The 27,893-nt window shown below is 53.0% G+C and overlaps 1 protein-coding gene across 2 annotated transcripts; it reads left to right on the forward strand.

Moving 5' to 3' along the window:
• Positions 1-200: 200 nt before the first annotated feature.
• SIN3A (SIN3 transcription regulator family member A) lies at positions 201-27,884 on the forward strand. Of its 2 annotated transcripts, none has more exons than XM_027465811.3 (21): positions 201-312; positions 4,094-4,314; positions 5,630-5,806; positions 6,956-7,062; positions 7,548-7,830; positions 9,742-9,993; positions 10,335-10,487; positions 10,810-10,968; positions 11,885-11,974; positions 13,309-13,427; positions 15,125-15,335; positions 17,088-17,204; positions 17,924-18,162; positions 19,181-19,364; positions 19,792-20,365; positions 20,776-20,945; positions 22,314-22,487; positions 23,421-23,513; positions 23,838-23,932; positions 24,427-24,634; positions 26,675-27,884. In XM_027465811.3, exons 2-21 carry the CDS (start codon positions 4,126-4,128, stop codon positions 26,903-26,905), a joined length of 3,825 nt encoding a protein of 1,274 aa, XP_027321612.2. In that variant the 5' UTR covers positions 201-312; positions 4,094-4,125; the 3' UTR covers positions 26,906-27,884. The 2 variants fall into 2 exon arrangements, with proteins under 2 accessions (XP_027321612.2, XP_027321611.2); XM_027465810.3 differs by lacking the exon at positions 201-312 and adding an exon at positions 1,020-1,170.
• The last annotated feature ends 9 nt before the right edge of the window (positions 27,885-27,893 follow it).

Raw genomic sequence — 27,893 nt, forward strand, 5'->3', positions numbered from 1 at the left:
TTCGCCAGGCTGTGGCAACACGAGAGGGAGGGCGGGGGGCGGCGGGGAGCGTGAGGGGGCCCCACACCGACCCCCTTAATTAAGGGGCCGATGAGGGGGTGGGGGAACCCATAAAACGCACGGGTTGACCTGGCGGCCCTACAGGCGCGGCGGGGGGCGGAGCTGGGCCAGCGGAGGCCACGCCCCCTGCGCACAAGCCACGCCCCCTGCACCCGGCCACGCCCCCTGCCGTGACGAGCGGCGGCGCGGGGCCAATCAGCGCCGGGGGGCGTTCCCCCCGCCCATTGAGGCCGCCTGGCGCGCGCGCCCCGCGTACGTAACAGCCGCGGCCCGCGGGAGCGGCCGTTGGGCTGAGGGGAGGGAGGGGGGGGGGAGGTGAGGGGGGGGGGGGGGGCAGCGCGCGCTTCCCGCCCCGCCAACCGCCGCTGCGCGCGCGGGGAGGGGAGGGGAGGGGGAGGGGGGAGCGCGCGCCGCGCTGGCCACGCCCCCCCCGCGCTGTGATTGGTCGGCGGCTGCGCCCCCCCCTCCCGCTCCCCCTCTGGCGCGCGCGGGCCCGGTGGGGAGGGGAGGGGGGAGGAGGGGGGGGGGCAGCACGTGCACGCGGCGGGCGGGAGCGCGCGCGCGATGTAAACACGCCACAAAAGGGCTCCCCGGGGAGCGGGGGGGGGCGGGGCCTGCTGCCCTCAGCGGGGCGGGGCTTGGCGCCGTGACGCCCGCGCTGGGCCCCGCCGCTGATTGGTGGGCGCGGGGCGGGCCGGGCCAATGGGCGGGCGGGGGGCGTGGCTTGAGGCGCAGCCGGACATTTTCTCGCTCCCCCCCCTCCTCCCTCCCCCCCCCCCTCCCCGCAGCCCCTTCCTGGCGGCCGCGCGGCCAATGGGGGCGGGCGGAGGGGGCGGGCGGCGCGCGCTGATTGGTCCGCTCTTTGAGTGGCGGCGCGCTCCGCCTATCACCGCGCGTCTCCCCCCCCCTCGAAGCCCTCCTGGCCGCGCGCGGGGGGGGGCGGGATTTCCCGGGGAACAGAGGAGCGGGCAGCGCTCCGCGGCCGCCAGGCGCTGCCTCCATCGGCCCCCCCCCTCCCCTCCTCCTCCCCCTCTCCTTCCCCCGCAGCGCCGCGGGGGCCGCCTCAGGGCCCCCCCCCCCCCTGCAGCCCCCGCCGGGCCCCGCTTTGAGGTGAGGCCGGGAGCGGGCAGGGGGGGGCCTTAAAGGAGGGGGGGGGAGGGGGGCGGGCAGGGCCTTGTGGGGAGCCCGAGGGGGCGGGGTTAGGCCTGGGGGGGGGGGTGAGGAGGAGGAGGAGGAGGAGGAGGAGGAGGAAGGGGGTGGGGGGGGCATGGCGGCGGCGGGCGGGGCGTGCGGAGGCCGCTGGGCCAGCCGGGAGGTGCCCGCCCCCCCCCAGCCCCGCAAACAGCCGCCCCGGAACCCCCCCCCCGGCACCCGGCCCCGCCCCGCCCCCACCCCCCCCCCTTCAACAGCCCCAAACCCTCCCCGCGGCCCCTCCCCCACCCCCGCCCCGCCCCCCCCAGCCCCGCTCCCGCCGCCCCCCCCCGCACCCTAAAAGCCGCCCCCGGAACCCCTCCCCCCGCCCCAATCCCCCCCCCTCCAAACCCATCCAGCCCCTTTCCCCCCCCCCCCCAGCCTAAACCCACCCCCGGCTCTCCCCACCCCCTCCCCCAACCCCCCCGCCCCAAGACCCTCCTCCGCCCCCCCCACAACCGTCCCCAAATCCCCCCCTCCTCGCCCCTTCCCTGACCCCTCCCACCCCACCCCCCCAAATCCTTCCCCAAACTCTCCCACCCCAGGACCCCCCTCCCCAAGCCCCTCCCCGCCAGCGCCCCCCACCCTAAAACCCCCCAAATCCTCTCCCCTTCCCCCCCCCCACCCTATTCCCCCCTAAATCCTTCCCCACCCCAAACCCCTCCCACCCCAAGCCCCACCCCAAACCCGCCCATTCCCCCCCCGGATCCCTCCCCCATCCCTTATGGGTCCCCCCTGATCCCCCAGCCCCACAGCGGGACCCCGCTGCCCCATTGGGCCCCCATTCCGGCACCTCTCCGTAGGAATCCCCTAAATCCTGCTCTTCCTACCCATTTTTTACCATTTTTAATAGCCAGCCAGCAGCCTTTTTATGGGGTCTCTCTGCGTGGCGTTATCCCACACCCTGTGGGGCTCGTGCTGTGCTTTTGACCCTGCTTTCTCAGTTTTTGGGGTCGCCCAAGGCTGTGGGGTTGGTAGAGGTGTAAGAAGGGGGCTGCTGAGCCCAGGGGGGGCTTTTGGGGCCTGGGTTTGCAGTGGGGTTTTGTAGGTTGGGAAAATAACGCGTAGGGGGTGTGACTGTGGCAAAGGGACGTCCCTCGTCCTTCCCCCAAAGAAAAGCGGACGTTTGGGCTGCTAAAACGACCCCAAACTGCCCGATAATCGATGGTTTTGAGCCAGGAGGGATCGGGACCTGCCCTGCCAGGCTGCCGGCCCTCCCCGGGAAGTTTTTAACCCCATTTCAGGAGTTTTGAGGCACCGTGCCGTTAGATCGGTGCCTTCAGAGCCAGCTGGGACATTCCCTGTCCCATAAAGGCCGCTGGGAGCAGGATCCCGAGCTGTGGCCCCCCTCCTCCCCGTGGGGCTGGGGTCACCCACCCCAAAACCCTCTCCCTGTGCCCCCCGCCCCGTGAAGGTGCAGCTCTGCTGAGTGCTGCGTGCTTGGTTTGGGGTGAAAAACTCAGGGAAAGGCTAAACGGGAGTTGTAAGGTGGGACTGAATCCCCAGGATGGGTATCAGGATGGTTTTAGGGTCTTAACGCCGGGACAGCAGGCGTGGTCCTGCTCAGTGAGCTGTGCCCCAGCGGGGCTCAGGGTGGCTCTCCTGCCGCGAGGACCCCAGGGAAACTCGCAGCAGGCGCTGGGGGTCCTCACCCCAGTGCTTTTGTCCTTTTTGTTTTGGGGTGTTCTCACCCCATGGGATTTTCCTGCCTTGCACTTGCTGGTGCGCTGAGTCGCCCAGATCCCGTGGCCACCGGCCTCGTGCTCGCCGGCTCCGGAGAAAAAGCTTTTCTGTCCCAGCCTCAGGTGGCAGCCGAAGCCTCGGTGTGCCCGATCCCGGCCCCGATCCCATCCCTGGGGGGCAGCAGGAGGTGCGTTTGGAGGCTGGGGGCTAGGAGCAGGTAGTGTCCCAGCAGGACACCAGTCCTCGGCCCCTGCAGGCGCTCATCTGCCCTCCTGGAGCTCTGGGGACGAGGCTGAACTTGAAAAAGCAACTTGGAAAAGCAGGGAGGCAATCCTCCCTCTCGTCCTACCCCCACGAGTGAGAGGGGAGAGGGACCCGAAGGGGACGAAGGGCTCCGTTGCGCAGAGCCCGCATTCTCCAGCACGTGGATCCACCCCGACCCTCTGCGCTGCTGGCTGCCGTGTGTATTTTTGGCATCGCCCCTCCCCGGGTGCCTCGCTGCGTTTGGTTAGCGATGGATTTGGGCGGGGGGGGTCACCCTGGCTCGGGGAAGTCCCTCCTGGCCGTGACAGCCTGTGGGTGACTGCGCTGCGCCCGGGGGGCTTCGGAGGAGTCCTGTGGAATTAGAGACTGAAGAGGGCAGATCGCACCCGAGCTGTTGTGTGCTGGCACGGCTCTGCTTTGTGTGCCTTGTTTTCGGGCTGTGTGGCACACGGGATCTGAAGCCCCCCTGTTGGAGGGACAGAAGGCTCTGGGGGGGCTGCACACCTCTCGTGTGCGTGTCCAGCTTGGCTCTGGGGCTCTGGAAGTGGTTCCAAAGCCGTAGCAGGTTTGCTGCGTCTCACTTCCTCCTTTTTTCCCCTTCCCGTGGTTTTACGGCATCTCTCACGCCTGACTCTCACCCAGCCACGTCCTTCACGTGAGACAGAAGTCGTTAACGTGAAAGCAGCGCTGCTTTTCTGTTGGGAAGGCTGTGTTTTTGTGAGAAACGTAACTGCACGCTCGGCACAGGAAGACAAATCCTAATTCCTTTTCCCTGTCCTGAGATCTCAGCCACACAAACGACCAGCCCCAAACTTCCCCTGGTGAACTTGGCATTCCTGGTGCTGGCAGGGCGCGAGGAGTCGGTGCCCTTGGCTAACTGCTCTGCTTTCCCCAGGTTCTGTAGCGCTCCCCGAGCATGAGTTCAGAATGAAGCGGCGCTTGGACGAGCAGGAGTCACCCGTGTACGCGTCGCAGCAGAGACGTATCACCAGCAGCACCGAGGCTTTCCAGCACCAGCACCGCGTGCTCGCCCCGGCCCCGCCGGTGTATGAGGCGGTTTCGGAGACCATGCAGTCTGCCACGGGGATCCAGTACTCCGTAACCCCCAGCTACCAGGTGCGTGTGCGCAGCGCTCGGCAGCCTGCTGGCGGTCCTGCTCTCCGACCGCCCAGCCCCGTGGTTTTGCACAGCAGAGTTCTGGGTTTGAGACGAGGCTTTGGCTTCCCAAAGCTCTCCTTTTAAGCTCCAGCTTCAATTGAAGACTTGAAGACAATCAGCTTGGTTGTTTGGGTGGCTCCGAACCTGAAATGGGGTGTGATGTGGCTTTTTTTTGAACACTGTTCTTCAGTGATTCTGATCGTGATCCTAGAGGCAAGTCTGCACCAGACTTTGGCTCCATTTTTCGTTTGCAAGGAGAAGGTTTGTTCTCAACAAACCTCGTGTTGCTCTGTCCCAAGCTTGTGATGTCTTGGGTGATCTTAACCCAAACAGGCTGCCATTTAGATCGCAGATTTTCAGGAAAATGGAACAGTTAAAGAAAATGTTGGATCATCAGGTGGCTCCCTTCCCTCTGAGAAGCTGTCTGCTGCCCCCTTAGCAAGGGAATATCGTCTGGAAGAGAAAATCCTTCAAGGATGCACTGGAGGTGCCTCTCAGTGACAGACTAGGGGTAGACTTGCTCATCTCTGGCTTGTTTTGGCACGTTGCATCTTCCACGCTCATGCTGCTGGTTGGCCGTTCTCCCTGCCTAGTGCCTAATTTTACGCATAGTTTCTTCCTTATTACTGCAGAGGGGATATTTGTGCAGAAAGTAGCAGCCGCAAAGCTGAAGAGCCTGCAGGCAGATGCTTGCAGGGCCTGGAGAGAGGACGAGTTTATTGCTGGCAGTCCCTTTAAACGGGACTTGAATGGACCAGCAAACAAATTGATTATTGAGAAGGGTTAAAACAGAAAAGTACAGCCCATCCGAAAGATGCTTGAGTAGAAAACAAAGTCTGTTTGTGCAAAATGAACAGTAATTGCTCTTTTTTTATTACTTTAAAGGGTTTTTAGTGTTTTCTCAAAGTTCTGGTTTTGAAGGAGGCCTGAAACTGCCCCGAGTTTGCTGGGACCAGACAGCCTCAGCTTGCCCAAACCGATCGGCAGGAGCGTGGCAGCTCGTAGAGATACATTCATTCCAATCCCTGCATGTGCCAGCAATTTTTTTTTTTAGGGAAAAGACAGAACCTTGCCTGTCTAAAAACCCCGTTTCCAGCTCCTTTTGCAGTTTTCTTACGTTAGTGCTAGCCGTGAGACAACCAGGGAGCGTTCCAGGCTGGTGAGGTTCCCCTAACACGTGTGTGGCACGGAGTTCAACTCAACTTCTCCACCTCCGCCTGGGAAGACCGATGGCGGTGCTGTGCTTCCCCTGATGGCATTTTTGTCTCCCCAGGTGTCGGCTGTGCCGCAGAGCTCGGGCAGCCACGGGCCGGCCATCGCGGCGGTGCACAGCGGGCACCACCACAGCACGCCGGTGCAGCCGCACGGCAGCCAGGTGGTGCAAAGCCACACTCACCCGACACCGCCGGCCGTGCCCGTGCAGGGGCAGCAGCAGTTCCAGAGGCTCAAGGTGAGGCTGAGCGTTGCTCCTCCGTTAGGAGAAGGCGCGGGTGACGTTGCCAAAATGTTTGTTTGGCGCTTTTCTGACCGCATGGCTCCTGTGGGAGTAATGGGGGAGGAAGGGAGGCTCTGGTGGTGGATTGCGTGCTGTAAAAGCCTTGAAAAATGGAGAAAGCTCCACCAGAAATAACCCATTTATGTAGTTCTGTTGATTCGGCTCTAGCAATAGGCACCTGCATGAAGTGATGCCCAGTTCTTCGTCTCTTCCAAGTAGCCTCTTCCAGGTTTGCTGGGAACCACCACTTTGTAGGGCAAGAAGCCCTTTCCTTTCCCTGAGCAGGAGACTTTGTTCCTAGAGACCTCTGAAAGTGGTTTAACAACCTGGGCTTCTCCCTCCCAGTGACATTGACGGCAGATCCTCCACTGAGGCAAGAGAGGGACCATACGTGCCAGCCTCTTTTCCCGTGCTGTGTTTAATTTCAGAGCGAAGGGAGGGTCTGTGCGTAGCTCTCGCAGCTGACGGGCACGTGGCCTGGCTGCTGGAGCTGCTGGGTACCCAGGGCTCTCACTTCAGGCTGGGGCTGTGTCTGAAAATTGGATGTTGGTACATGAATGCTTCATAAACTTCTTGCTGTTGGAGGTGTAAAACAATTTGCCGCCCACAGTTGCCTTTTTCAAAATCCTTCTGTGTCGAACTGAAATGTCTGGAAAAAGTACAAGCGCGTACCTGGCAGACATCTACTACGCTGAGTATGTCATTTCGACTTTCTGCTTATTCTTAGGCTTCCATAATAATTTCCACATCTGAATGCAGGAAAAATACTCAGTTCTGTTTATCCTAGCAATTGCTTCAGTTATGGTGAGATGGTAAATCTGGAGTATATTTTTCCTGACTAATTCTGCTGATCTTTGTTTCTTTCTTTTTTTTTCTTTTTTTCCTTTCTTTTTGGTACAGTTTTGTCTTGTGAGCCGGGAACAGGGAGCGAGCATCTCCTATTGAAATGGGGCTGGTAATACACCAGCCAGGCTCGTGGTCTTTTGCTCCTGAATTCCCTGCCCGGGCTCAGTGCTGACAGCTGTATCTTCAAGTACGTGTTTTCCAGAACAACGGAGGTGAAATAAAATCTCTGCTAATGTAACCTGTCTGTTCTGTCTCCAGGTGGAGGATGCATTGTCTTACCTTGACCAGGTGAAGCTGCAGTTTGGTAGCCAGCCGCAGGTCTACAATGACTTCTTGGATATTATGAAGGAATTCAAATCTCAAAGGTAATGCTCCGCATTCTGCTTTGCTGTCCAGGTGTGTGTGTGGGCATGGGAGCATGCAGCAGGAGCTAACCTCGTCCTTCCATTTGCAGGGTAACACATCTCCCTAACAGTGTAAAACAGTTGAGTACTTTCTCTTCTGAAAGTGAGATTCATTTCTTCATTTGTACTAAATCTTGGCTTAGAGCAGCAGTTCCCGTGTTTAGCCTTCGTGGCTGACTCATCTGGCTGCCTGGTGGTCTGCCCGTTAGCAATGGTCAGGCCTGGGGATAGACCTCGTTCATACAAAATGCTGTCTGGGCTAATAAAATAACTCCTGTGTCATTCTTAAGCTCGGTAATACATTTATAGGAATGAGATTTGCTTTGTTCCATAGCTTACAGATGATAAGATAGAAATTCTAATGGAGAATTATCATGCAGAGGGTTTGGTTTACCACCGAAAGGGAATTAGAGGATTGTGACATTTTGTTCTCGCTCCTTTTGCAGCATTGACACTCCGGGAGTGATCAGCCGTGTATCACAGCTCTTCAAGGGCCACCCAGACTTGATCATGGGCTTCAACACCTTCTTGCCACCTGGTTACAAGATCGAGGTGCAGACGAACGACATGGTGAACGTGACGACACCGGGGCAGGTTCACCAGATCCCCACTCACGGCTTGCAGCCCCAGCCGCAGCCCCAGCCGCAGCATCAGTCGCAGCCTTCAGCGCAATCAACCCCAACACCAGCACAGCCCGCGCCGCAGCCACCGCCTGCCAAAATCAGTAAGGTGAGAGAAAGACTTTATACGGCCTGTGTTCACGTGTGGGGAACCTGCTGCCTCCAGCTGACGCTGCCGTGGAGCTGGGGAACAAAAAAGGAGGTGTTAGGCTGCTTTTTGCTAATATTCCTGAGCCCTGCTCGTGCTGTCCTTCTGCTGGTGGGTTAGCTTCACCTGTTCAAACTTTGAGATGTGTACTAGCTGATATGGCAATAACGCAGATAAGCCAGCTTGAAGGTTTGGAAAAGCCTCGTGACTTTCAATGGGAATGCAGAGTTGCTCAGAACATCTGGTAAAATGCACGGGCAGTACCTAAGGAGTGATCCAGCAGCCCTGAGAAGAAGGCCCCAAGAATGCAGTTGAGTTTGCAGGAAGGGCTTCTTAATTAAAGCTCTGGGCACGTGGTGAACTGCCTGCTTTTGTGTATGTTGTCTCAGAATAACCGAAATCCCAAGAAATCCCTCGTAAAGCCGAGGCTGTGATAATGACGTTGCTCTTGGTGTGAAAGCTTGTGTGTGGTTTCAAACGTTGGGGGTAATGAAGTTTTTAGGAGAGCTTGCTGAGCGATGCGGTAGATTGTGCATTGCGTGAAGTCTTGTTTTCGGGCTGGACATCTGTTGTAAAACAAAAACAAACAGAAAGGGCATTCTAGTGCAGCCATCGTTTGCATGGGTGCAGGGTTTGTTGGCAAAGCTGAAGTGCAAGGGGTCAGGCAAGATGACCATGATGTTGTCTTTAATTATCGGTTTATGTGCCTGAAACTGAGACCTTTCAATAACAAAGGGAATCTGACGCTGTGCTGTAGATGCATTCCAGATGCTGCTGTCCAACAGATGTATTTTATGTGACCGAAAACAAAATAGAATAATGTAAGAGGCATCGAAGGAGCTTAGTCTAGATAAAATCTCCTATTTCAGCCTCAAAAAGTGCAAAGATTTGAGTGCCTTAGGGAGGGAAAGAATCCCCAAAAGTTTCAGTGGTTGGTCTCTAAACTGTACAATTAGCTAACGAATGGCTGGAAAAGGGAAGAGAAGGGATGGGGAATGTGGGGGGAGGAATACGTAGTTAGCAAGCAGCAGGATTTACAATATGGCAAGAAGATAATCTCTAGGCGAACATCAGTGGGACTTGCAACCCCCTGTTCAGAAATGGCCAACAAAAACATGCCGGAAGACTTGCAAAGCTGAAAACTTAAAAGCCGAGACATGCCAGAATTAGCTTACCCGAGCCAGCTTTCAAGACCTTTCTCCAAAGAACGCAGGTAACACCTGGGCTCGGTGAGAGCTGGCAGTCTCTCATCACTGTGGGCTCTGTGGTTTTCTCCCTGGGTCATCATCCTAGAAAATGTTGAGCTGATGTTGGTGGAACTTCAAAATGAACCCGAGGGAGGTGTTGGATCTCGATGAGGTTTCCTTAGCAGGCAGGTACCGTTGTAGGTTAACAGGGTGGGTAGGTGTCGGTTAGGGTATGCAGGGTGATTACTCTGAGAGTCTGACCTGTGTGCTCTTTTGTCAATAGTGGGAAAATGCAGTTTTCCCTTGCTGTCGCCTTACTTTATGCATCTCAGCATTCTTAACTAGAGGTGAAATAACTTGTAGTGCTGCAGCAAACCATACCTAAGTGTTTGGGGTGGGGAAAAATCAAAAACAATCTTCAAAGGAAGCGCAGCAAAAGTCCTCCGGGGCTAGTATATGGGTAGAGACTGTTTGACTGGATGTAGTAGCAGGGAATTCTGTACCACTGCTGTCTGCGTGATGCTGTGGCTCAGAATCCCTGTGGGCATCAGGTAGGCTTATGTGCTGGCTGCTTCCTCTGGTTACGGCACATAGATAGAAGAAAAGTTCCTTTATTCAAAGTGTCAAGAATCTGCTCCTGTCTGAAATGGCTCCTTCTCCTCTTACTGATTCCTTCTCCTCTTAGCCATCCCAACTGCAGGCACATACCCCTGCCAGCCAGCAGACTCCCCCGATTCCACCGTATGCATCGCCACGCTCGCCGCCGGTCCAACCTCATACACCTGTGACAATCTCTCTGGGAACCACACCATCCCTGCAGAACAATCAGCCCGTTGAGTTTAATCACGCCATCAACTATGTCAACAAGATCAAGAATCGGTTCCAGGGACAGCCAGACATCTACAAAGCCTTCCTGGAGATCCTCCACACCTACCAGGTGAGTTTTGGGGATGCCTGTTGGAGTACGAGGAAGGTTATTTCTCTTTCTTTGCTGTGGGGAGCAAGCTGTGCCTGGGATGTGCATTCTGGTCTTCTGCTGGACTTGATCTTGAGGAATTTTTCCAAGCTAAATGAGTTTCAGATTATGTTAAAAGTAAAGAAATGACTTCGTTCATCGGTGTCCTACTAGTCCATGGCCCAGCATTTAATACAACTCTTTGCTTAAGGAGCTGAGACCCTTGCTGTTTCATTCTCCTCATCATTGAGGGCTATTTCTCTTTGCTACTTACATAGTTGAGACGTCCTTCCCTCTGACACGTCTCCTCTTTCCTCCGACAGAAGGAGCAGCGGAACGCCAAGGAGGCAGGAGGCAACTACACGCCCGCTCTGACGGAGCAGGAGGTGTACGCGCAGGTGGCTCGCCTCTTCAAAAACCAGGAGGATCTGCTCTCAGAGTTCGGGCAGTTCCTGCCTGATGCCAACAGCTCTGTGGTGAGTCTGCCCGGAGATGAGCTGGAAGACCTAGTGGAAAACTTTCTTCACGTAGCCAGTGTTCAGAAAAATGTGCTTTCCTGGTTTATTTCTAGGAAGTTTTTTTGGAGGGGTCTTTTACTGAGTGTGGGATTGGGGTCAGGGTGATTGACTCTGTCTTCGGTCAATAAATGCAATTCCTTTGCCTAAAAAGGTTGTCCCAAGACTGCCATAACTGCAGTAAAATACATGAGTTACCTAGAGCTAGGAGGAGCAGGCGTACTTTTTTTGGCCCTGTTAGGTGGAACTCAGCTCTAATTCTCTCGTGGCATTTGTTTCTTAGCTGTTAAGTAAGACAACTGCAGAGAAAGTGGAATCGGTGAGAAACGATCACGGTGGCACCGTGAAGAAGCCCCAGCTCAACAACAAGCAGCAGAGACCCAACCAGAACGGCTGTCAGATCCGACGGCACTCAGGAACTGGAACAACCCCTCCGGTCAAAGTAAGAGCGTGTGCTCATCGTGAATGTATGGTGCTGGTCCTAGAGCTGCTGGGAATCAGCTGAGGGAAAGACAGAGGTGTGCCTGCATCTTTGTCAGAGCAGAATTTAGAGCAGAATCATGTTGGTTTGTCTTACAATAAACCTTGTAACACAGAGGTGAGTGATTATTTTCATAGCTGAGTTTACCCCTTTTCATGTTACTCATATTTTGAGAGAACAGGGCTTTGCAGTGTAAGAGGAATGGTTTTGTGGCTCTGCATTAGGCACAATGCTTTATTTGAAGGTGGTGGCTCTTGCTCGGTGAAGAAAAGCATTAGCCTGTGTAGCTGTATCATTTAAATCCAGTGGTTTACCTCCCCTTCCAGCCTTTCTCCTCCTCTTCAAATAAAACGCAGCAAAATAGAACGTGTTTTGGAGGCAGCTTTCAGCCTTTCTGAGGATGTGGAGTGTGGTGCCCCAATGGAGAAAACAAAGGATCTTGCAGTGGAATGCAAGAGAAATACATTGATTTTAGGGACGTATAACAAGATCTGAATGAGTGGTGGTTAAAAAACAAAAAAAACAAACAAAAACAAACAAACAAAACAAGATGAAACAGGTCTGTTTTGGTAATTCTGCAAACTAGTCAGAAAATTGAAACAATAGCTGTTTATAGCAGCCCATTAGAGAAAAGGATGCAACCTCATATAAAAAATATTGGGAATTGTATGATACTGATTAAAGATAAATATATTTACATACGGGGCTCACTTTCAGACAAGTTTCCTTCTGGAAAAGTCATCTTTTTTATTTGTGAGCAAGCAGCGAGCTTAGAAGGCTGAAAGCCCTTGTGTGATGCATGGTCAAAATAAAGCAACTTCCTCTGCTGAACAGCTTTTTTTCTTTTTTTTTTTTTTCCTTTTTTTTTTTTTAACAGAAGAAGCCGAAGCTGCTTGGTTTAAAAGACCAGTCTTTGGCAGAAGCCAGCAAGCATGGCGTGGGGACAGAATCTCTGTTCTTTGAGAAGGTGAGATTCGGAGACAGCAACCTCGTGGCACTGATTTATGTTCCTCGTGTGTATACATCCTGAGCTTTATCACAGGGAAGTTTGATCTCCACACTACGATGACAACATCGGTCGGCTTGACCTCAGATGACCTGAGCTAAGTCAGACCTGCAGGGGGGGCTGGAGTTAGGTGATCTTTAAGGTCCCTTCCAACCCAAACCACGCTGATTCCCTACACAAATATCCGTGTCTTTTTCCCCAAAGGTCATTCTCCAGCTCTTCACCAGCTGCTGCTGCTCTTTGGGAGGAAGGCCTGGCTGGGGGCTACGCCTGCCAATGCTCCTGAAAATTTGCAGGAATGCGAATCCTTTCTGTAACACACCTTATGAAATGTTTCCACCTTTCTGAAATCCCCACCCAGCCGATGATGTGCCTTGTTTATCCTGCCGTGGTAGCGCTGTTTGCCGTGCCCCTCCACAGCCAGATGCCTGCAGGCTGGGAGCTCAGTTTACAACGCAGCTGATTCATGTCAACGTCACTTTTTCCCCCCTTTTTTTTTCCCCTGAGAGATGCATCTAATGCGTTGCACCGTTGTCACCTGTTGCTGGTGTACGACGCACGACAGAAGAAAAATGTGTGGGAAGTTTCCAAGTGGTACCTTGGTGTTTTCCCTAAGATGTCCATACATTTCTTTATGGCTCAGAAGGGAGCATGTAGTGAAAGCAAACAAGCCTTTCAAGCAATTTTCATGTGTTGATGAAAGCCTTGCTTGCTCCCTGATGGCGTGCTACGTTCTGCAGCATGCTGTAGACCAGCTAACGGTGACTGGGAACCACTCCATTGCTCAGAGGATGTGTAGGTGTTAACATGAGTAAATGCAGAAATCCCTGCTGCAGAGTTGTAGCTGTAATGACGAATCCCTTAATGATGATAGATCTGTTTGATGCGTGGATGCTAACTGTTCTCGTGGGAAAGGTAATGGTGTCGGAATTAATCGCTGGGTTTTCTCAAGCTGAGGAGCTAAGGGTTACAGAACCTGGCTTGGCTGTGATAACCTGTGATAATCCAGCGGTTGGGGTTTCATTCTTTGCTTACAACTCCCTTCTTCAAGGTAATGCTCCTGCGTGTAGGGGTGCTGGTGGTGCAAGGCATGCCCAGCAAGGAGACTGCTTGCTTTGCTCCTCTGGCTCCATGGAGCTAGGCAAGCTCCCTCCCAAGAGTTTTGCATTCTCGTTGTGTGTGCAATCCCCATGCATAGGTGGACAGCACAGCATTGAATCCAGGTCTCCCAGACAGTGCTAGACAAGTTGATCTCACCTTGAGAGCAACCACTTTTCCTCTTCTCTTTCCCCCAGGTCCGCAAAGCTCTGCGCAGCACAGAAGCATACGAAAACTTCCTCCGCTGCCTGGTGATTTTCAACCAGGAGGTGATCTCCCGGGCAGAGCTTGTGCAGCTCGTCTCTCCCTTTCTGGGGTAAGTGGAGCCTGCTTCTTCCTGGAGAGGAGAGGTTCGATCCCATCAGTCTGTTCCTGTTGCAGAGCCAGGGAAGAAATGCCAACCTTTGTGGTCGTGTGGCACAGGGGGAGCCAGGCAGCGGTTTCTTGAGCTGTCCAAGTGAAGCCCCCCATGCTGCCCACTTCCTCCGCCGTTGTTTGGCTTGACTTTTATCTGCGTAGCCTGCCACGGCTTAAATTGCCCACCCACGGAGTGACTGCATGAGTTGCTGCTGTGCAGCCGAGATCTCGTGTTTCCTCCAGCCCAGCCTGTGTGCCGGGAATGTCCACTGTCAGGTGCCGTGCGCTGCTGTGGGGGCAGGAAGACGCTGATAGCTCCTGGAAGCCCCTCGATGGTTCATTCTGTGCAGGTGCCACATGCTTTACGTTTTCAGACTTTTCCTTTACTGGAGCAGAACAATAAGCGCCCTGCTTCGGTTTTCCTTCTGACTTCACACTCCCTCTTCCCTTCCTTGTCTAAGAAGAGGCCGGAGAGTTTTTTTGGAGATTCCCAGCAATGGCAAGCAGTGTCCAGGTGCAGAGCTGGTCCTGCTTTTTGTCTTTTCCTTTTTCAGAAGAGCGAGCAGAATTACTCAGCAGCATGTTGCTGTGGTGTCTTGCTCTAGAGTCATGGATTATTTCACTCGAGAAAAAAATCGACAGTCTAATTACATAGGAAATGCCCCCTGAAAGAAGTGTTCATACAAACCCATTAAAATTACAAAAAAGCAAAAGGCAGCAGAGTTCTGTCCTGAAGCCAAAACTGATAATCAATACTACAGTTTAAATAGAAATTATAACTTCCGCAAGTGCCCGTGCTGCACAGAACAAGTCTGTATTAATCACCTAAAACCCCTGCAATAATTATCCTCTTGTCAACTTCAGGCAGCAAGATAAATGCTCCTTTTTACTGTGAATTGAGCTCCCAGTTCTGCAGGAGAAGGCAATAGCAATGTATGTGGGGTTTGGGACCCCGTTAGGCTGGCTGCTGTGCAAAGAAGCGGCCCCGAGGAGCTTGCGCTCCTCCTGGAATTAGGTATCAGGGGGATGCTGGCTCTGGCTAGGAAAGGTGAAGTCTCCAACCAAAGAAATCTGCATTTCTCCCATCCACCATCTGTGCTCCCAGCTGTAAGGATGAATGCGCTGGGAATGGAGCAATGCAATTCTCTTCTTCCAGAGTCGGACATTAGCAGCTGTCACATAACGAAGAAGCAGTAAATGAGCAGTGATTCAATTAGCTTCAGTAACAGGTTCAGCTCCTCCTATTGCTGGAGCTCTGTGTGAGATAAGCGGAGCTGAACAGGTGCACTATTTTAGGCTAGTAAGTTCAGAAAACACTTTTTTTTTCTTGCTGCTTTCCAGCTTGGGAAGTAGAGCTCTGTTTTAAGGTTAGGAACACTGGCAGACACCTAGGGACCTGGGCTTGGGTTTGCTGCTGAGGCGTTTTGGTTGGCCCAGGTGCAGTCCACAACCCGATCAGCAGACAGGTATTTGGTTCCCATTTTGTCAGGCTCTGTGGGAGTGAGATTGAAGGGAGAGGGTCCTCTCACAGCAGGCTGATAAATCAGAGGGGCTTCTTGGGCGCCATGTGTTCGTAGCAAGCGGTTGTAGTGTCACAGCTCAGCGCTGCCTGATCTCTACTCTGCTGCTTTTTCACTTCATTCATTTTATTTTCAGGAAATTCCCAGAGTTGTTCACTTGGTTTAAAAACTTTTTGGGGTATAAAGAGTCTGTCCACATGGAGACGTATCCGAAGGAACGGGCCACGGAAGGGATTGCCATGGAGATAGACTACGCCTCCTGCAAAAGACTGGGCTCCAGCTACCGCGCCTTGCCCAAGAGCTACCAGCAACCCAAGTGCACGGGGCGGACGCCGCTGTGTAAAGAGGTAAGGTGTGCTCAGATGGGGAACACGGGGCAGAGGAAGGCTGTTCCCGGCCTCCTCGGAGTGATGGAGAGAGGCTGAGGGGACCTGAAGGCCAGGATGGGGGGAATTTGCTTTGTATCCTGGCACTTGGGAGGGTTTTGAGATTTCAGGGCGCATCCGTGCATGGTGCTGGCTGCCTCTCACACGTGCACGGGCACACCGTCCTGGCTCGGGCTCTCTGCAAAACATGTTGAGGCCCAGGGTGAGCGCACCCTGAGGTGCTCCTGGTGGCGAGGGAGCACTCTGCTTTCTTGCAAACATGTGGATTGTATCCAGAAGCGATTTCACAAGGTGAGGCTTCAGTCTAGGAATGGGTTGTGCCCACAGCTGGCAGGGAGCTGCGATGCCCACGTGGCTCTGATGCCCTCTGCTCTTCTCCAGCGGTGCTTGTGAAAGAGCTGCACGAAGCACTGGGGAGCAGCTGGAAAAAAAATGTTTGTGGGGTTTAAATACTGAAGTAAAATACAGGAGCGTTAGATGTGTACAATGTTTTATGTAGTATGCCTGTGAGAAGAACATTCAGATTACTGACTTAGGAAAGGAAATGTCAGGACAAGTTTTCTGTATTGTCTTCATGTGATCCCAGGGATCTCTTACAAAGGAGTATGTAAATTAAGAACGTTGCTGCCCTTCTAACCAAATTCCCGTTTCGCCTGCTTTCAGAGTTGTCTCTAGCTTAAAAGAAAGTCACGTTTTCTGCAGACAGGTTCTTCTGCATATCCCTTGCATGCCTCTTTCTATCCCCCTGAAGTGCTAAGAGGACCTGTGTTGAGAAAAGGGGTGCTGCTGCAGGAAACGGGCTCCCTGCAGGTAGCATTGGTGCTGAAGAGGCAAAGCTGGCCTCCCGACGTGGTGCTGCAGCATCAGAGGGACTCGTGGAGCCCTGTCAGGTGTTGGGATTGTGGTCAGAGGGGGAATGGTGCTGGCTGATCCCAATCCTTCACTGGTGTCAAAGGCAGTGTCGGGGGGTGATCAAGCACTCAGCAGGGATACGTGGTTAGCTGAAATGGTGGTGGGATGGTTGGTGAGCACCACCCGGGCAAGAAATAACTGCGAGGCTTTAATCTAAGTCCTGACTTGTCTCCCAAAAGTGTCTCGTGTGTGATGCAGTTACAAACTTTTCTCTCTGTGAGAATCTAATGACTCAGTTCTTCAGGCTTCAGGTTTATGAAAATCGGGCTTGACTTTGAAGGTTGCCTGCCAAAATCCTCCTTTCGTTGCCTTTGGCCTCTCGGAGGCTTCTTTTGAATGTTCTGCTCCCGCTTTGGAGGCGGTGAAAACTGCAGGTGCTCAGCATCTTTGTCAGGAAAAGCGTTGCTGGGGTATGGATTTATATCCCTAATTAGCCTTCGTTGGAGGTAGAAGCCGTGTCCTAACAGTCGTGCTTAACGTGATGACCACCCAGTGCTGTCGGTGATGAATCAGATGTGTGACGAGTGAGCCGCAGCCAGCTGGCTCACCCGAAGGAACGGAAAAGCTCCTTTCACCTCGCTTTTTTTCCTCCCTCGCAAGTTTTTTCTCGCAGCTCCACCTGATGAATTTTCCAGACGGCAGCGACGTTTCAGCCCTGGCTGTTTGGGGTTGCCCTGAGAGCACTGGGCTGTGGAAGGGAGACAATGTCAGATCTCCATCAGCAGCCGAATATCTCGCAGTCCTGTGCCACCCCCCCTTGGAAGCCTGCCTGACGTTTGTCTTTCCCTCTCTCACTCGAAGGTTTTGAACGACACCTGGGTCTCCTTCCCTTCCTGGTCTGAAGACTCCACGTTTGTGAGCTCCAAGAAGACACAATACGAAGAGCACATCTACAGGTGTGAGGATGAGCGCTTTGAGGTAAGGGGGTTTTCCCTCATCCCTGCCTTGGAAACTTCAGGGCTCTGTTAACAATGAATGATCTTGATGCAATTACATCCTCAATACCGTCGGGTACGATCTGTTTTTATTTTGTCACCCGTTTTCTGCATAAAAGCTCGTGTTCTCATAGAGCAAGAGGCAGCAGCTGTGTACCCACATCTCACTCCAAGCTATCCCTGCCCCCCGAGGGGCTCTTTGCACCGAGCTCTGTTCCTGGTGCTCCAGATGGAATTGTTCAATGGCTGGTGTATAATCGATGCACCTTTTTTTGTCCTTACTGCCCACGTAGAGCACAAGACGACACTTTCCCCTGTAATAATCTGAAAAGCAATCCGTTCAGGATGTTAAGTGATTGACATCCTGCCTCGAAACGGGAGTTAGCTTGGCAATTACCTGGATGTGCTCACATTTGTCACGTCCTTTTGTAGAGGAACTGTCAATTGTGTTCTGTTCCCTTATGGAAAATGTAATTCCCTAATAGTATCATTCCGGTAGCCTTTAAGTTCTGATGCAGTATTATCAAGGCAGCAGATAAAATACATCTGGATTATTTTAGCACAGCCAAATGTGGAAACCACAGCCTGAGTACACCTCATTAAAGACGCGTGGCTTCTGGTTTCTTGTCCTTTCCGCGTTGCTCTCTGTAAAGTACCACGTTTTTGTCTGCTCACCTCTGCCTAACGCACCGTTCCCTTCAGCTGGATGTTGTCTTGGAGACCAACCTGGCAACAATCCGCGTCCTTGAGGCAATCCAGAAGAAGCTGTCACGCTTGTCTGCCGAGGAGCAGGCCAAATTCCGACTGGACAACACCCTGGGCGGCACCTCGGAGGTGATCCACCGCAAGGCTCTCCAGAGGATATATGCTGACAAAGCAGCCGACATCATCGATGGGCTTCGGAAGAACCCCTCTGTTGCTGTTCCCATCGTGCTCAAAAGGTACTGCACTGACACAGCCCTTCGGGGGGGTAATTACCACAGGACAATTAATGCACGATAGGTGATCCAGAGCTAAACGTGGCTAATTTCCGCCCCTAATGGGTTTAACCTGCACAACGATGGGACTTAAGAAATGCATTTTATGTTCTGATCGGTTGCTGTATGTCCTAACTATCACCCAGAAACAGGGAATTAACCTCCTGCAACACAGATCTCACCAGCTCAGCTTTCCTTGTCTCCCATTAAACCTTATTTCCTCCCCAAGCTGTGCGCAGCAGCATCAGCACCTTGTGTAAGGTGAGGAAGCTCTGTGCCACGTGCATTGTTCACAGCTAAATCCGATCCCTTTCCAAATCCCGCTGCTGCACGTGACCCTGGGCTCAGATTGCGGTGCCTGTACCGTGCTCAGATTCCCTCTTGGTTTTCTGTTGTCAACCCCCTGGTCATGAGAAGGGAGTGGATGCTGCAGCTCCTTGGGGACGTGCGAGGAAGTGTGTAAGCAGATGGCTGTGTACATGTCTAATAAAGCAACGTGTTCTGCTTGCCCTCTTGGCGTGTAAACAGCAAAGTGCTCCCTGAGAACACAGCAACCAGTTAAAAGGAGATCATCTTCCCCAGATGCTTACTGTCTCTGGGGGCTGGCTGCTGTGTCTCAGGGCTCTGACAGCTGAGGGAAGCTGCCTTGCTGCTGGTGCCTGTAAGGCCACAGTTTGCCTACCCTGCTGCGAGGACATTCTTCTTGGGGACAGGTCTTGAGCCACCACGGCTGTGTAGGACAGCTGGCTGCATCGGGTGCTCTGCTTGAGGTATTGAGTGGAGGTATTGGAGTCTGCTCCCAGGAAGCTCAGGTGTGCAAAGGGGTTTATTCAGGAGAGCATGTGTAGCGTACTCCTCCTGAAAACCGTCCCACAGAAAGGAGTTTTATTTTTATGCACATTTCCTAGGGCTTAGGTTTCCTCTACGTGCTCAGAGTGGGACCTTTATCTCTCTTATCTCACCCTTGTTTTCTTGATTCAAGGTTAAAGATGAAAGAGGAGGAGTGGCGAGAAGCCCAGCGAGGGTTTAATAAGGTCTGGCGGGAGCAGAACGAGAAATATTACCTGAAATCCTTGGACCACCAGGGCATCAACTTCAAGCAGAATGATACCAAGGTCCTGAGGTCAAAGAGTCTCCTCAATGAGATTGAAAGCATCTATGATGAGGTAAGAATGTCACCAATAGCTTCCTTCCCTCAAGCCTGTATGGTCTCTGTGTGTGGTTTCAGTTCCTTTCCCCAGCACTCGATGCTGGGTAGGTTGGAGAAGCGGGATCCTCACCTGGAAAGGGGCTGCGCTCTGTGTTTGGATACGTGGAGATGTTTGTGTTTGGGGGAGGGTTTGGTAATGCTGTCGGCAGCAGGTGGACTCTGGTTCTGGACAGAAACGGGATGGGAAATGTGCATAAACAGGAGAAATGTTTACGAACTTGTGGCATCTGTTGCAAAGAACCTCCTGCTTCGAGTGGGCGGCAGGTCTGGTCGCTTCCTCCCTTCCAAGGGGGTGCAGCAGTGCTGGGAGAGCTTCCTGAGAGGTTGGTGGGCAGGGAGAGGTGTTCCTGGGACTAACTGTGCCCTGTGTTTCTCGTTTGTAGAGGCAAGAGCAGGCCTCGGAAGACAACGCCGGCGTACCCACAGGCCCACACCTATCGTTAGCCTACGAAGACAAGCAGATCCTGGAGGACGCCGCCTCGCTCATCATCCACCACGTGAAGCGGCAGACAGGAATCCAGAAAGAGGACAAGTACAAAATCAAGCAGATTATGTACCACTTCATTCCAGACCTGCTATTCGCTCAGCGAGGTGAACTCTCCGATGTGGAAGAGGAGGAAGAGGAAGAAATGGACGTGGACGAAGCTACTGGAGCTGCGAAAAAGCACAACGGTGTTGGGGGCAGCCCGACCAAAACCAAGCTGATGTTCAACAACACAACGGCCCAGAAGCTGCGGGGCATGGATGAGGTCTACAACCTCTTCTACGTGAACAGCAACTGGTACATTTTCATGCGGCTGCATCAGATCCTGTGCTTGCGGCTGCTGAGGATCTGCACCCAGGCCGAGCGGCAGATCGAAGAGGAGACGCGGGAAAGGGAGTGGGAGAGGGAAGTGCTGGGCATAAAGCGAGACAAGAGCGACAGCCCTGCCATCCAGCTGCGGCTGAAGGAGCCCAGTGAGTGTCCTGGGGTGTGAGGTTGGGGTTGGCTTCTCTTCGTAGCCTGTTGGCAGCACTTGCTTGGTGTCTTTGGGCAGTGGTGATGCTTGAAGACATCTCATTTCTGCTATCACGGGGCAGCAGGGAGTTGAGGGAGGAGAAGGGGAGGTGTGGGATTTGTGGCAGAACAGTAATACACAGCAGCTGTTTCATGCCAGCTTTCATTTTACACCGGCGTGTCTTCAACACCCTTGAGTTCCCTGATTAAAAGCTGTCTGTAAAGGGAAATTCCAGCAACTCTCCAGCTGAAGCAGGCAGAGCGGTCTGAGGACCAAAACCCTCGGCCCGTTTGCTCCTGGCAGCAGGGCTGGTGGTGGGAAGGACCCTTCCTGGGGGCCGTGTGTTCATCCCCTGCTCTCTCGGTGCAGTGGACATCGACGTGGAGGATTACTACCCGGCCTTCCTGGACATGGTGCGCAATCTGCTGGACGGGAACATGGACTCGTCGCAGTACGAGGACTCCCTGCGCGAGATGTTCACCATCCACGCCTACATCGCCTTCACCATGGACAAGCTGATTCAGAGCATCGTTCGACAGGTGACTGCCCGCGAGGGCTGGGGGGCGGCTGGGGGCTTCCTGAAGCGTGTGTGCGTGTGGTGCTGCTTGCCTCAACCACCAGGTCACAAGTAAGCAGCAGAACTGTGGCTATTTTTTAACCCAGCTCAGAGGCTGATGTAAGGAGAGGTGATGAAAGGTAACTCCTGGTGTATTTAAATCATCGAGATGAGCTTTTGTGTGCGTGTGGAGTTCTCCCTTTGTTTTCCAGGAGCTTTAGTGATATCAGTATTCAACTTCAAAGTATTTCCTGAGCTAATCGTGCTTTGAAAAAGAATTAAATAACGTTTAAATAATTTTTTTTCAGTGTTGTAGGAGCAGTGCATGCCTTTTCTAAAAAGCTTTGTCTCTTTTATCTGGCTGTTTGAGTAGCTCAGTGTGGTGGATAAACTCCAGTCCTTTTGTTGGGCATATAGGAAGAATGTGCGACCAAGGGAAAAATTCTTGGTGTGCCTTTTTGTAGTGGAAAGAACAAAACCAGATGCAAGAGGCTGGACGTGGAATTGCTGGAGAGGCCTTTACTCTTCCAGGAGAATAGAGCAGCTTTTCAGAAGTTCTTTATTTCAGCCCAGAGATTCACTGAATTGAAAAGACAGTTGAGCGACTTCGTATTTTAAACTCGTACAAAATAAGGATTCCATCTGAAATCTCCCACCCCTCTCCTCGGAGGCAGAAGCAAACCCTTGCTGTGGACAGCCCCACGGGGCACCAGTCCTTTCCACCCTGCTGCTGATCGGTGTTCCCTGCCCGTGGCTTTTTCCTCTGAGCAGTTACAATTTGCCAGCCACGTTTTTTTTTGTTTGTTTTGTTTTGTTTTTTAATAAAGATAGTGGTGGTGTTTTTACGTTGCCACAGAGATCATCTGCAACTGGAAGAAGTTACTAAAATGTAGCCTTAAACTCATGCTCTTTCAGCCTTTTTTTCCCCTATTTTTTTAATTCAAGGGCTGAAACACATGGTTATGTCTTTGTTTCCTTCTATTCTATGCTGGTGGGCATGCAGCAGGCTCCAGTGAGCTCCTCATCCACGATAGCTTTTATTTTTAAAACCCATAATGCAGGCAAGTGAAGATGCACGCTCAGCCGTGCATGCTGCTTTTCTTTAAAGTCAAAACCTGCTGGGTGCCACTTACACCAGGGGGGTTTAGAGGCTTTCTCACTCTTCCAGCTGGCTTCTGTGCTCGGGGTTTTGGTAGGTCATCCAGGTTGTGCGTGTTACAGCAAGTTCTCCCGAGTGCCTTAGGCGAAGAGAAATACCTTTTGCAAACGGAGGCCCCAACCACAAAGGCTATTTCTTCTTTTTTGGCTTTTTTTCCCGCTCACGAACACCCCGTGTTCCTCCTTTTTGCAGCTCCAGCACATAGTGAGCGACGAGATCTGTGTGCAGGTCACGGACCTCTACCTGTCGGAGAACAGCAATGGAGCCACGGGAGGCCTTCTCGCCTCGCAGTCCTCTCGTACCCTTCTGGAGGCCACCTACCAGCGCAGAGCTGAGCAGCTCATGTCAGAGGAGAACTGCTTCAAGGTAAGGCTGGGCCGTGAGCCTCGGCGTAAAAGCAGCAAGCAGTGAAGGGGATGCTCTGTAAGAAGCTGCTGGTCCTTTGAAAACAGAGCATTGTCTAAGCACCAAAGCCTCCTAGGCTTTCTGTAGCTCTGAAACTTGAAATGAAGGTTTTGGTGGTGTGTTCCCAAGCTTTTGGTGCCCAGAAGCAGCTCTTTGGTGACGTTTCCAGCGTGCTTGCAGCTGATCTTACTGCTGCTCTGTGGCAGAACCTGCTTCGGTCCAGGCAGGCAGAGTGGAATGGCACATGGGGTGTTAATGCTTCGGCGAGGGCCCCTGAGAAATAGGCTTTTGAGAAGGAGCACGTTTCTGGGACCAGCAGTGAACCCTGTGTGCTTCACAGTGTCTTCAGATTGTATCGTGCTGGCTGATTTGCTGTCACCAGTTTTAATTTGTTAGCTCAGACCTTCCCATTTGTCTCGTCTCAACCTTTGCAGACCGCGGAGAGATCTGCTAGGACTGACTGGGCATTAAATCATTGCTGACTCTGTGCGTTGCTGAATAAAGCTGGGGCACGGTGCTAATCAAATCCATCCTGCTTCGCCCAAGATGCAGGAAGCGGTCAGGCCCTTTTTGAGCTAGTAAAATACTTGGGAGAAAAGCCCATGTGTATAATCTCTCTTCCTGTGCCCTCAGAATTAGGCTGGGGGCTCAAGAAGGGCCTGTATCCCTCCAAAATCAACCCAAAAAGATTTATCACAAAGCTTTAATCATGTTCCTCAAAGACTGCGCAATTTGCCAGTGTTTTCCCTTGCTGTCGGCAATGCAGGAAGCGCAGCTTTTTGCCTTACAGTATGCAAACTTGCTTCATTCTTCCTTTGCCCCAGTGAGAAGTGGAGGATTTTTTTTTCCTGTTTGAAACCTCCTACTGAATCCCTTCTGCCTTTTGCTTTGTAGCTGATGTTCATTCAGAGCAGAGGCCAAGTTCAGTTAACCATTGAGCTGCTGGACACGGAAGAGGAGAACTCGGATGACCCAGTAGAAGCAGAGGTAAGAGCAGCTCGTCCAGGGAGCTGATTGTGGCAGTCAGAGGTGTGCCGGACAAGGGTGTCCAGCTGACTTGTGATCTGCTAGCAGAAGGTAGAGATGTCAACGAAACCCTGTAGAGCTTTAGCTGGTGTGAGCAGGCAAATCCTTCTTGATTTGTTTTGTATTCAAGGAGCCTTAAAACCACGTAGAGAAGCCTTTGGGGGGTTGACATTCAAGGAACCTTCCAAGATGTTTGTCCGTGTAGCTTCCAGCTTACCCTCCTCGGCCACCCCACGCTGTCTGGTGGGTGCGCTGTGGCTGACCTTGTTGTGTGCTCGCTTCCAGCGCTGGTCGGACTACGTGGAGCGGTACGTCAACTCCGATTCTACCTCCCCCGAGCTCCGGGAGCACCTGGCCCAGAAACCCGTCTTCCTGCCGAGGTGAGTGGCCTGGGAGCCCTGCCTGTTGCGTGTCTGGCCGGGAAAAGCAGAGCGCTGTGCTCTCGTGGTGTGGTCTCACCTCTGTTTTAATGCCCCTACAGCAGCCATGACCCTGGCAGCGTGGCACAGAGGCACTGTGCTGCTGCTCATCCTAAAAGCCTGTGGGTCCACCCCAGGCTCCTGCTCTCCAGTGACTGAGAGGGCTGGGGACTCGCCAGCCTGCTTGGTGGCAGTCCTGCCTCGGCTCCCAGGACCCCTCCAGCTAAAACCAGTGGGTGCCACCTCAGGGCTGTTTGTGAGCAGGGAGCTGAGCACGCTGTAGCCGTGGTTTCAGCAAGACAGAAACCCAGTGACCTGTCGCAGGGGTCTGAGCCTGAAGGAACTTAATCTGAGCTCGGGTTCTTGAGGGGCCAGCACAGATCCACCGGCTCCCCCCGGCCTTAGCAGCACTGGAGGGTGAGCACTAATCCCAAGAGGGGTTCTCTGGTTTGCAGGAATCTGAGGCGGATCCGTAAGTGTCAGCGTGGTCGGGAGCAGCAGGAGAAGGAAGGGAAGGAGGGAAACAGTAAGAAGTCCATGGAGAACGTGGAGAGCTTGGACAAGCTGGAGTGTAAATTCAAACTGAACTCCTATAAGATGGTGTACGTGATCAAATCGGAGGATTACATGTACAGGAGGACCGCTCTGCTGCGAGCTCAGCAGGTAGGAGGGAGCGGAAGACCTGGGGCGGGCAGCTGGTGTTTCCCGGTACCTCTTGCTCCCAAAGTCAGGTGGGGAGAGTCAGATGAAATGTCCTCGGGGTCCCAGGCGGAAACATTCAGCGATCTTTGTGCTGCCGGGAGGATGGTGTGCTATTACGTCCTCCCGAGACGCTAAAGATCTTCTGAACGTTCCTAAGATGTAATCTTGTCTTCTGCCTTTTGCCCTCACCATCCTCCCACCTCTCCTCCCTTTTCTCCAGAGAGCTTTGTTACGGTAGGGCAGTGGTTTCGGCTGTTAGCTCTCAGATTTCTTCCAGGAGGCATTTCCCCTGGGCAGCAGTCCCCCTGCTTTAGGGAAGACCCATCCTCTGCATGCTGTCGTGGTGGCTTCTGAGAGCTTGTGCTTTTCCAGGGCTTTCCCAGAGAGGAATCGATCAGGGTGCAGAGCGTCAAACACTTTCTGCCCCGGTGCATCCCCCTAGGCACCATCCCTTGGCCTTTCCTGTCCCCACAGTCACTGGGAGTGGGAGCCCTCAGGTCGCTCCGCATGGCAGAGCCCCACAGACACGCGGCAGCGGCTCCACGGTGCTGCTTTTGTGGCAAGGATGGGCACAGGGAGGTCCTGGCTGCAGGAAATCCCCAGGGGTGACCTTCCAGGGCTTCAAAGTCCCGGTCCCAAGGAACAATTTGGGTGGAGAAAAGTGATTTGGTGCTCAGAATTCCCTGACACTTTCATCGTCCCCTGGGAATATTCCTGCCCAAAGGAGAAAAATAGGGAGCTTTAGCAGCGAGCTCCAGTTCCAGCATGGCTATTTAGTCTTGGAGTTTAAAGTACTTCACTCGAATTTCATTATAATCTACAGAAAACAAAATATTAAGCAGAATCCCGTTGCTTAGAATGTCAAAGAAAGTGAAAAATGCCAGATCCCGGCAAAAGTTGCTGGCTTAAGCAGCCAGAAGCGGAGGTGCCTGAGAGGCTGTCAGCAGTAGTCTCTTCTGTAGCTGCAGAAGTTTGTTTTCAGTTTATTAATTTGTTTTTCTGAGCAAACTACTGACCACTGAGAAAATTCACTAGGAGATGAGGGAGTGGGAGAGGTGTGCGCTGCTTCCTGCCCAGTAAATCATCCCTCTGCAGCTCGGCTGGTCATTTAGTTAGACTTAGAAACAGCTGCTCTCACCCGCTTCTTGCTGATGTAGTACAAGTAATGGTTTTAATTAATTCTTTGTAGTTTTGGTAATCTTGTATCCACATCAGATAAGAGTTCTGTTTCAGTAGAGAGTCTTTGAAATACCGCTATTGAGGATTTTTATCTATCCCATTCAATTTGCCCAAAGTTTGAGAAGTTCTCTCTCAAGATGCTATGTGCCATCACAGAGAATCCCAATATGAGTCAAATTCATGAACTTTTAAGAATATGTCATGAAGCAAAGCCTCCCAGAAGACTGCTGAAGGAGCTGTAGAAGCTACATGTTAGCTACGAACTTGTTGGCGTTAATGGTTAACACTCAGAGAGGGGCAGTCCTTTGGGAGGAGAAGGAAAATAATAAAATACATCAGTTTTAATCTTGAGGGTTTCATTATATTTACTGGTTTAAATTACGATCGTAGTCACGGTTTTTAAACCAGGGTTTTAAACCATCTGTCCTGGATTTGACGTTCCCTAAACAGATGCTGTGACTCAAGAACGCGCGCGCTTCTTCCTAGCGTGCTGCTTTTGTTAAGCCAGCGCCTCTCAAGCGTTCTTCATTTTCCGTAGCAATCGTGTTGCCAGCACGTACAATGCCTGTTGAGCTGACCCATGCGTGCAGGGCTCTGCTTCTCCCAGCCTCTGCTTGTGTGCTAGCTGCTGAGGGGGTGACGGGGGCAGCATCTTCATCTTCCCCTGCCGTTAGCAAGGGTCGGTGTCTGTTCCCAGCTCCCTCGGGCGCTGCGCCCCACGGTTGTGTTGACTCGCAGCCTGGTTCCTCTGCTGAGAGCTGTGTTATGCTGCAGCCCGAGGGCTGGAGCCGCCTCCTCGTAACACCTCTTCTGTTTCTGCAGTCCCACGAACGAGTGAGCAAGCGGCTGCACCAGCGGTTCCAGGCCTGGGTGGACAAATGGACCAAGGAGCACGTCACCCGCGAGATGGCAGCCGAGACGAGCAAGTGGCTCATGGGCGAAGGGTTGGAGGGCTTGGTGCCCTGCACCACCTCCTGTGACACAGAGACCCTGCACTTTGTGAGCATTAACAAGTACCGTGTCAAATACGGCACGATATTCAAGACACCGTAAACGCCCTGGGCCAGGGAAGCTCCCGGGAGATGTGTGTGTGTGCGTGCGCATCAAGGAAACGAGGAAGATGCCTTTCTCCCCTCACTGTGTATCTCCGTAACATGGCCACCTGACTAGTGCGTGGCTGGTACAAGCTGTCACCAGCGGGATTTCTCTGTAGGATCGTGGCTCTCCACCAGCGCCTGCTGGGACCCCTGGCCGCCGGCCCCTTGACTTCAGCATGCGCCCCAGAGGGACGGACCCTCCTCTGAGCCGAGCGGTCCCAGAGAGACACAACGAGCTCGTACGCACCAGCAGCGGTGGGGCTTAACTCCCCGGCGGCCTGAGCGGCGAGGGAAGAGAAGCGGAGGAGGCTCTGCACCACCCTGACGCCTCGGTGGTCTTCAGATTTCCTTGCCTGGATGTATCCCAAAGCCCAGAGGTGCCCGTCGCGGACTGGATTCTCCTCGGCAAGCAGGCTGGGCTCCCGCGGGGGGTCCCCGGGCACTCCAGCCTCACGGAGCGGCCCCTCGGTCCCTCTCACTTGGCTCTCTCCTCCCTCCCATGCTGGACTCAACCAGTGCAGATCGGTCTGTCCTTTCTAGTGCCAGTGGAACTGTTTTTTGTACCTGCTTGTTTACTAGTCTCTCCTAGTGCCATGCACCAGCTTTTCACACACATGTACGTACACACACACAACAGAGAACAACACAATTTTAACATGTTCCCCTCCTTTTTTGTAAATAAATGTACAAATTGTCAATTTTTGTTTTTTTTTTCTTTTTTTTTTTTTATTAAAGGAAGTATGCTTGATGTGCTAGCATAACTGTACTAGCTTCTTGTGTACCATAGTACCAGGTGGCTTGAGAATTAGTACCGACAGACAGACCTACGAAGACATTTATTACACTTTTTACCAAAGGGAGTTATCATTGTAGTGCTTTTGTGTGGAAACTTTTTTCTCCTTTTTTTGTAAATAAAAACGATGTCTTTGTTCTTACTGGAGGAA

Source organism: Anas platyrhynchos, chromosome 11 (assembly GCF_047663525.1).
Source record: "Anas platyrhynchos isolate ZD024472 breed Pekin duck chromosome 11, IASCAAS_PekinDuck_T2T, whole genome shotgun sequence".
In the NCBI taxonomy this organism is placed as follows: Eukaryota; Metazoa; Chordata; class Aves; order Anseriformes; family Anatidae; genus Anas; species Anas platyrhynchos.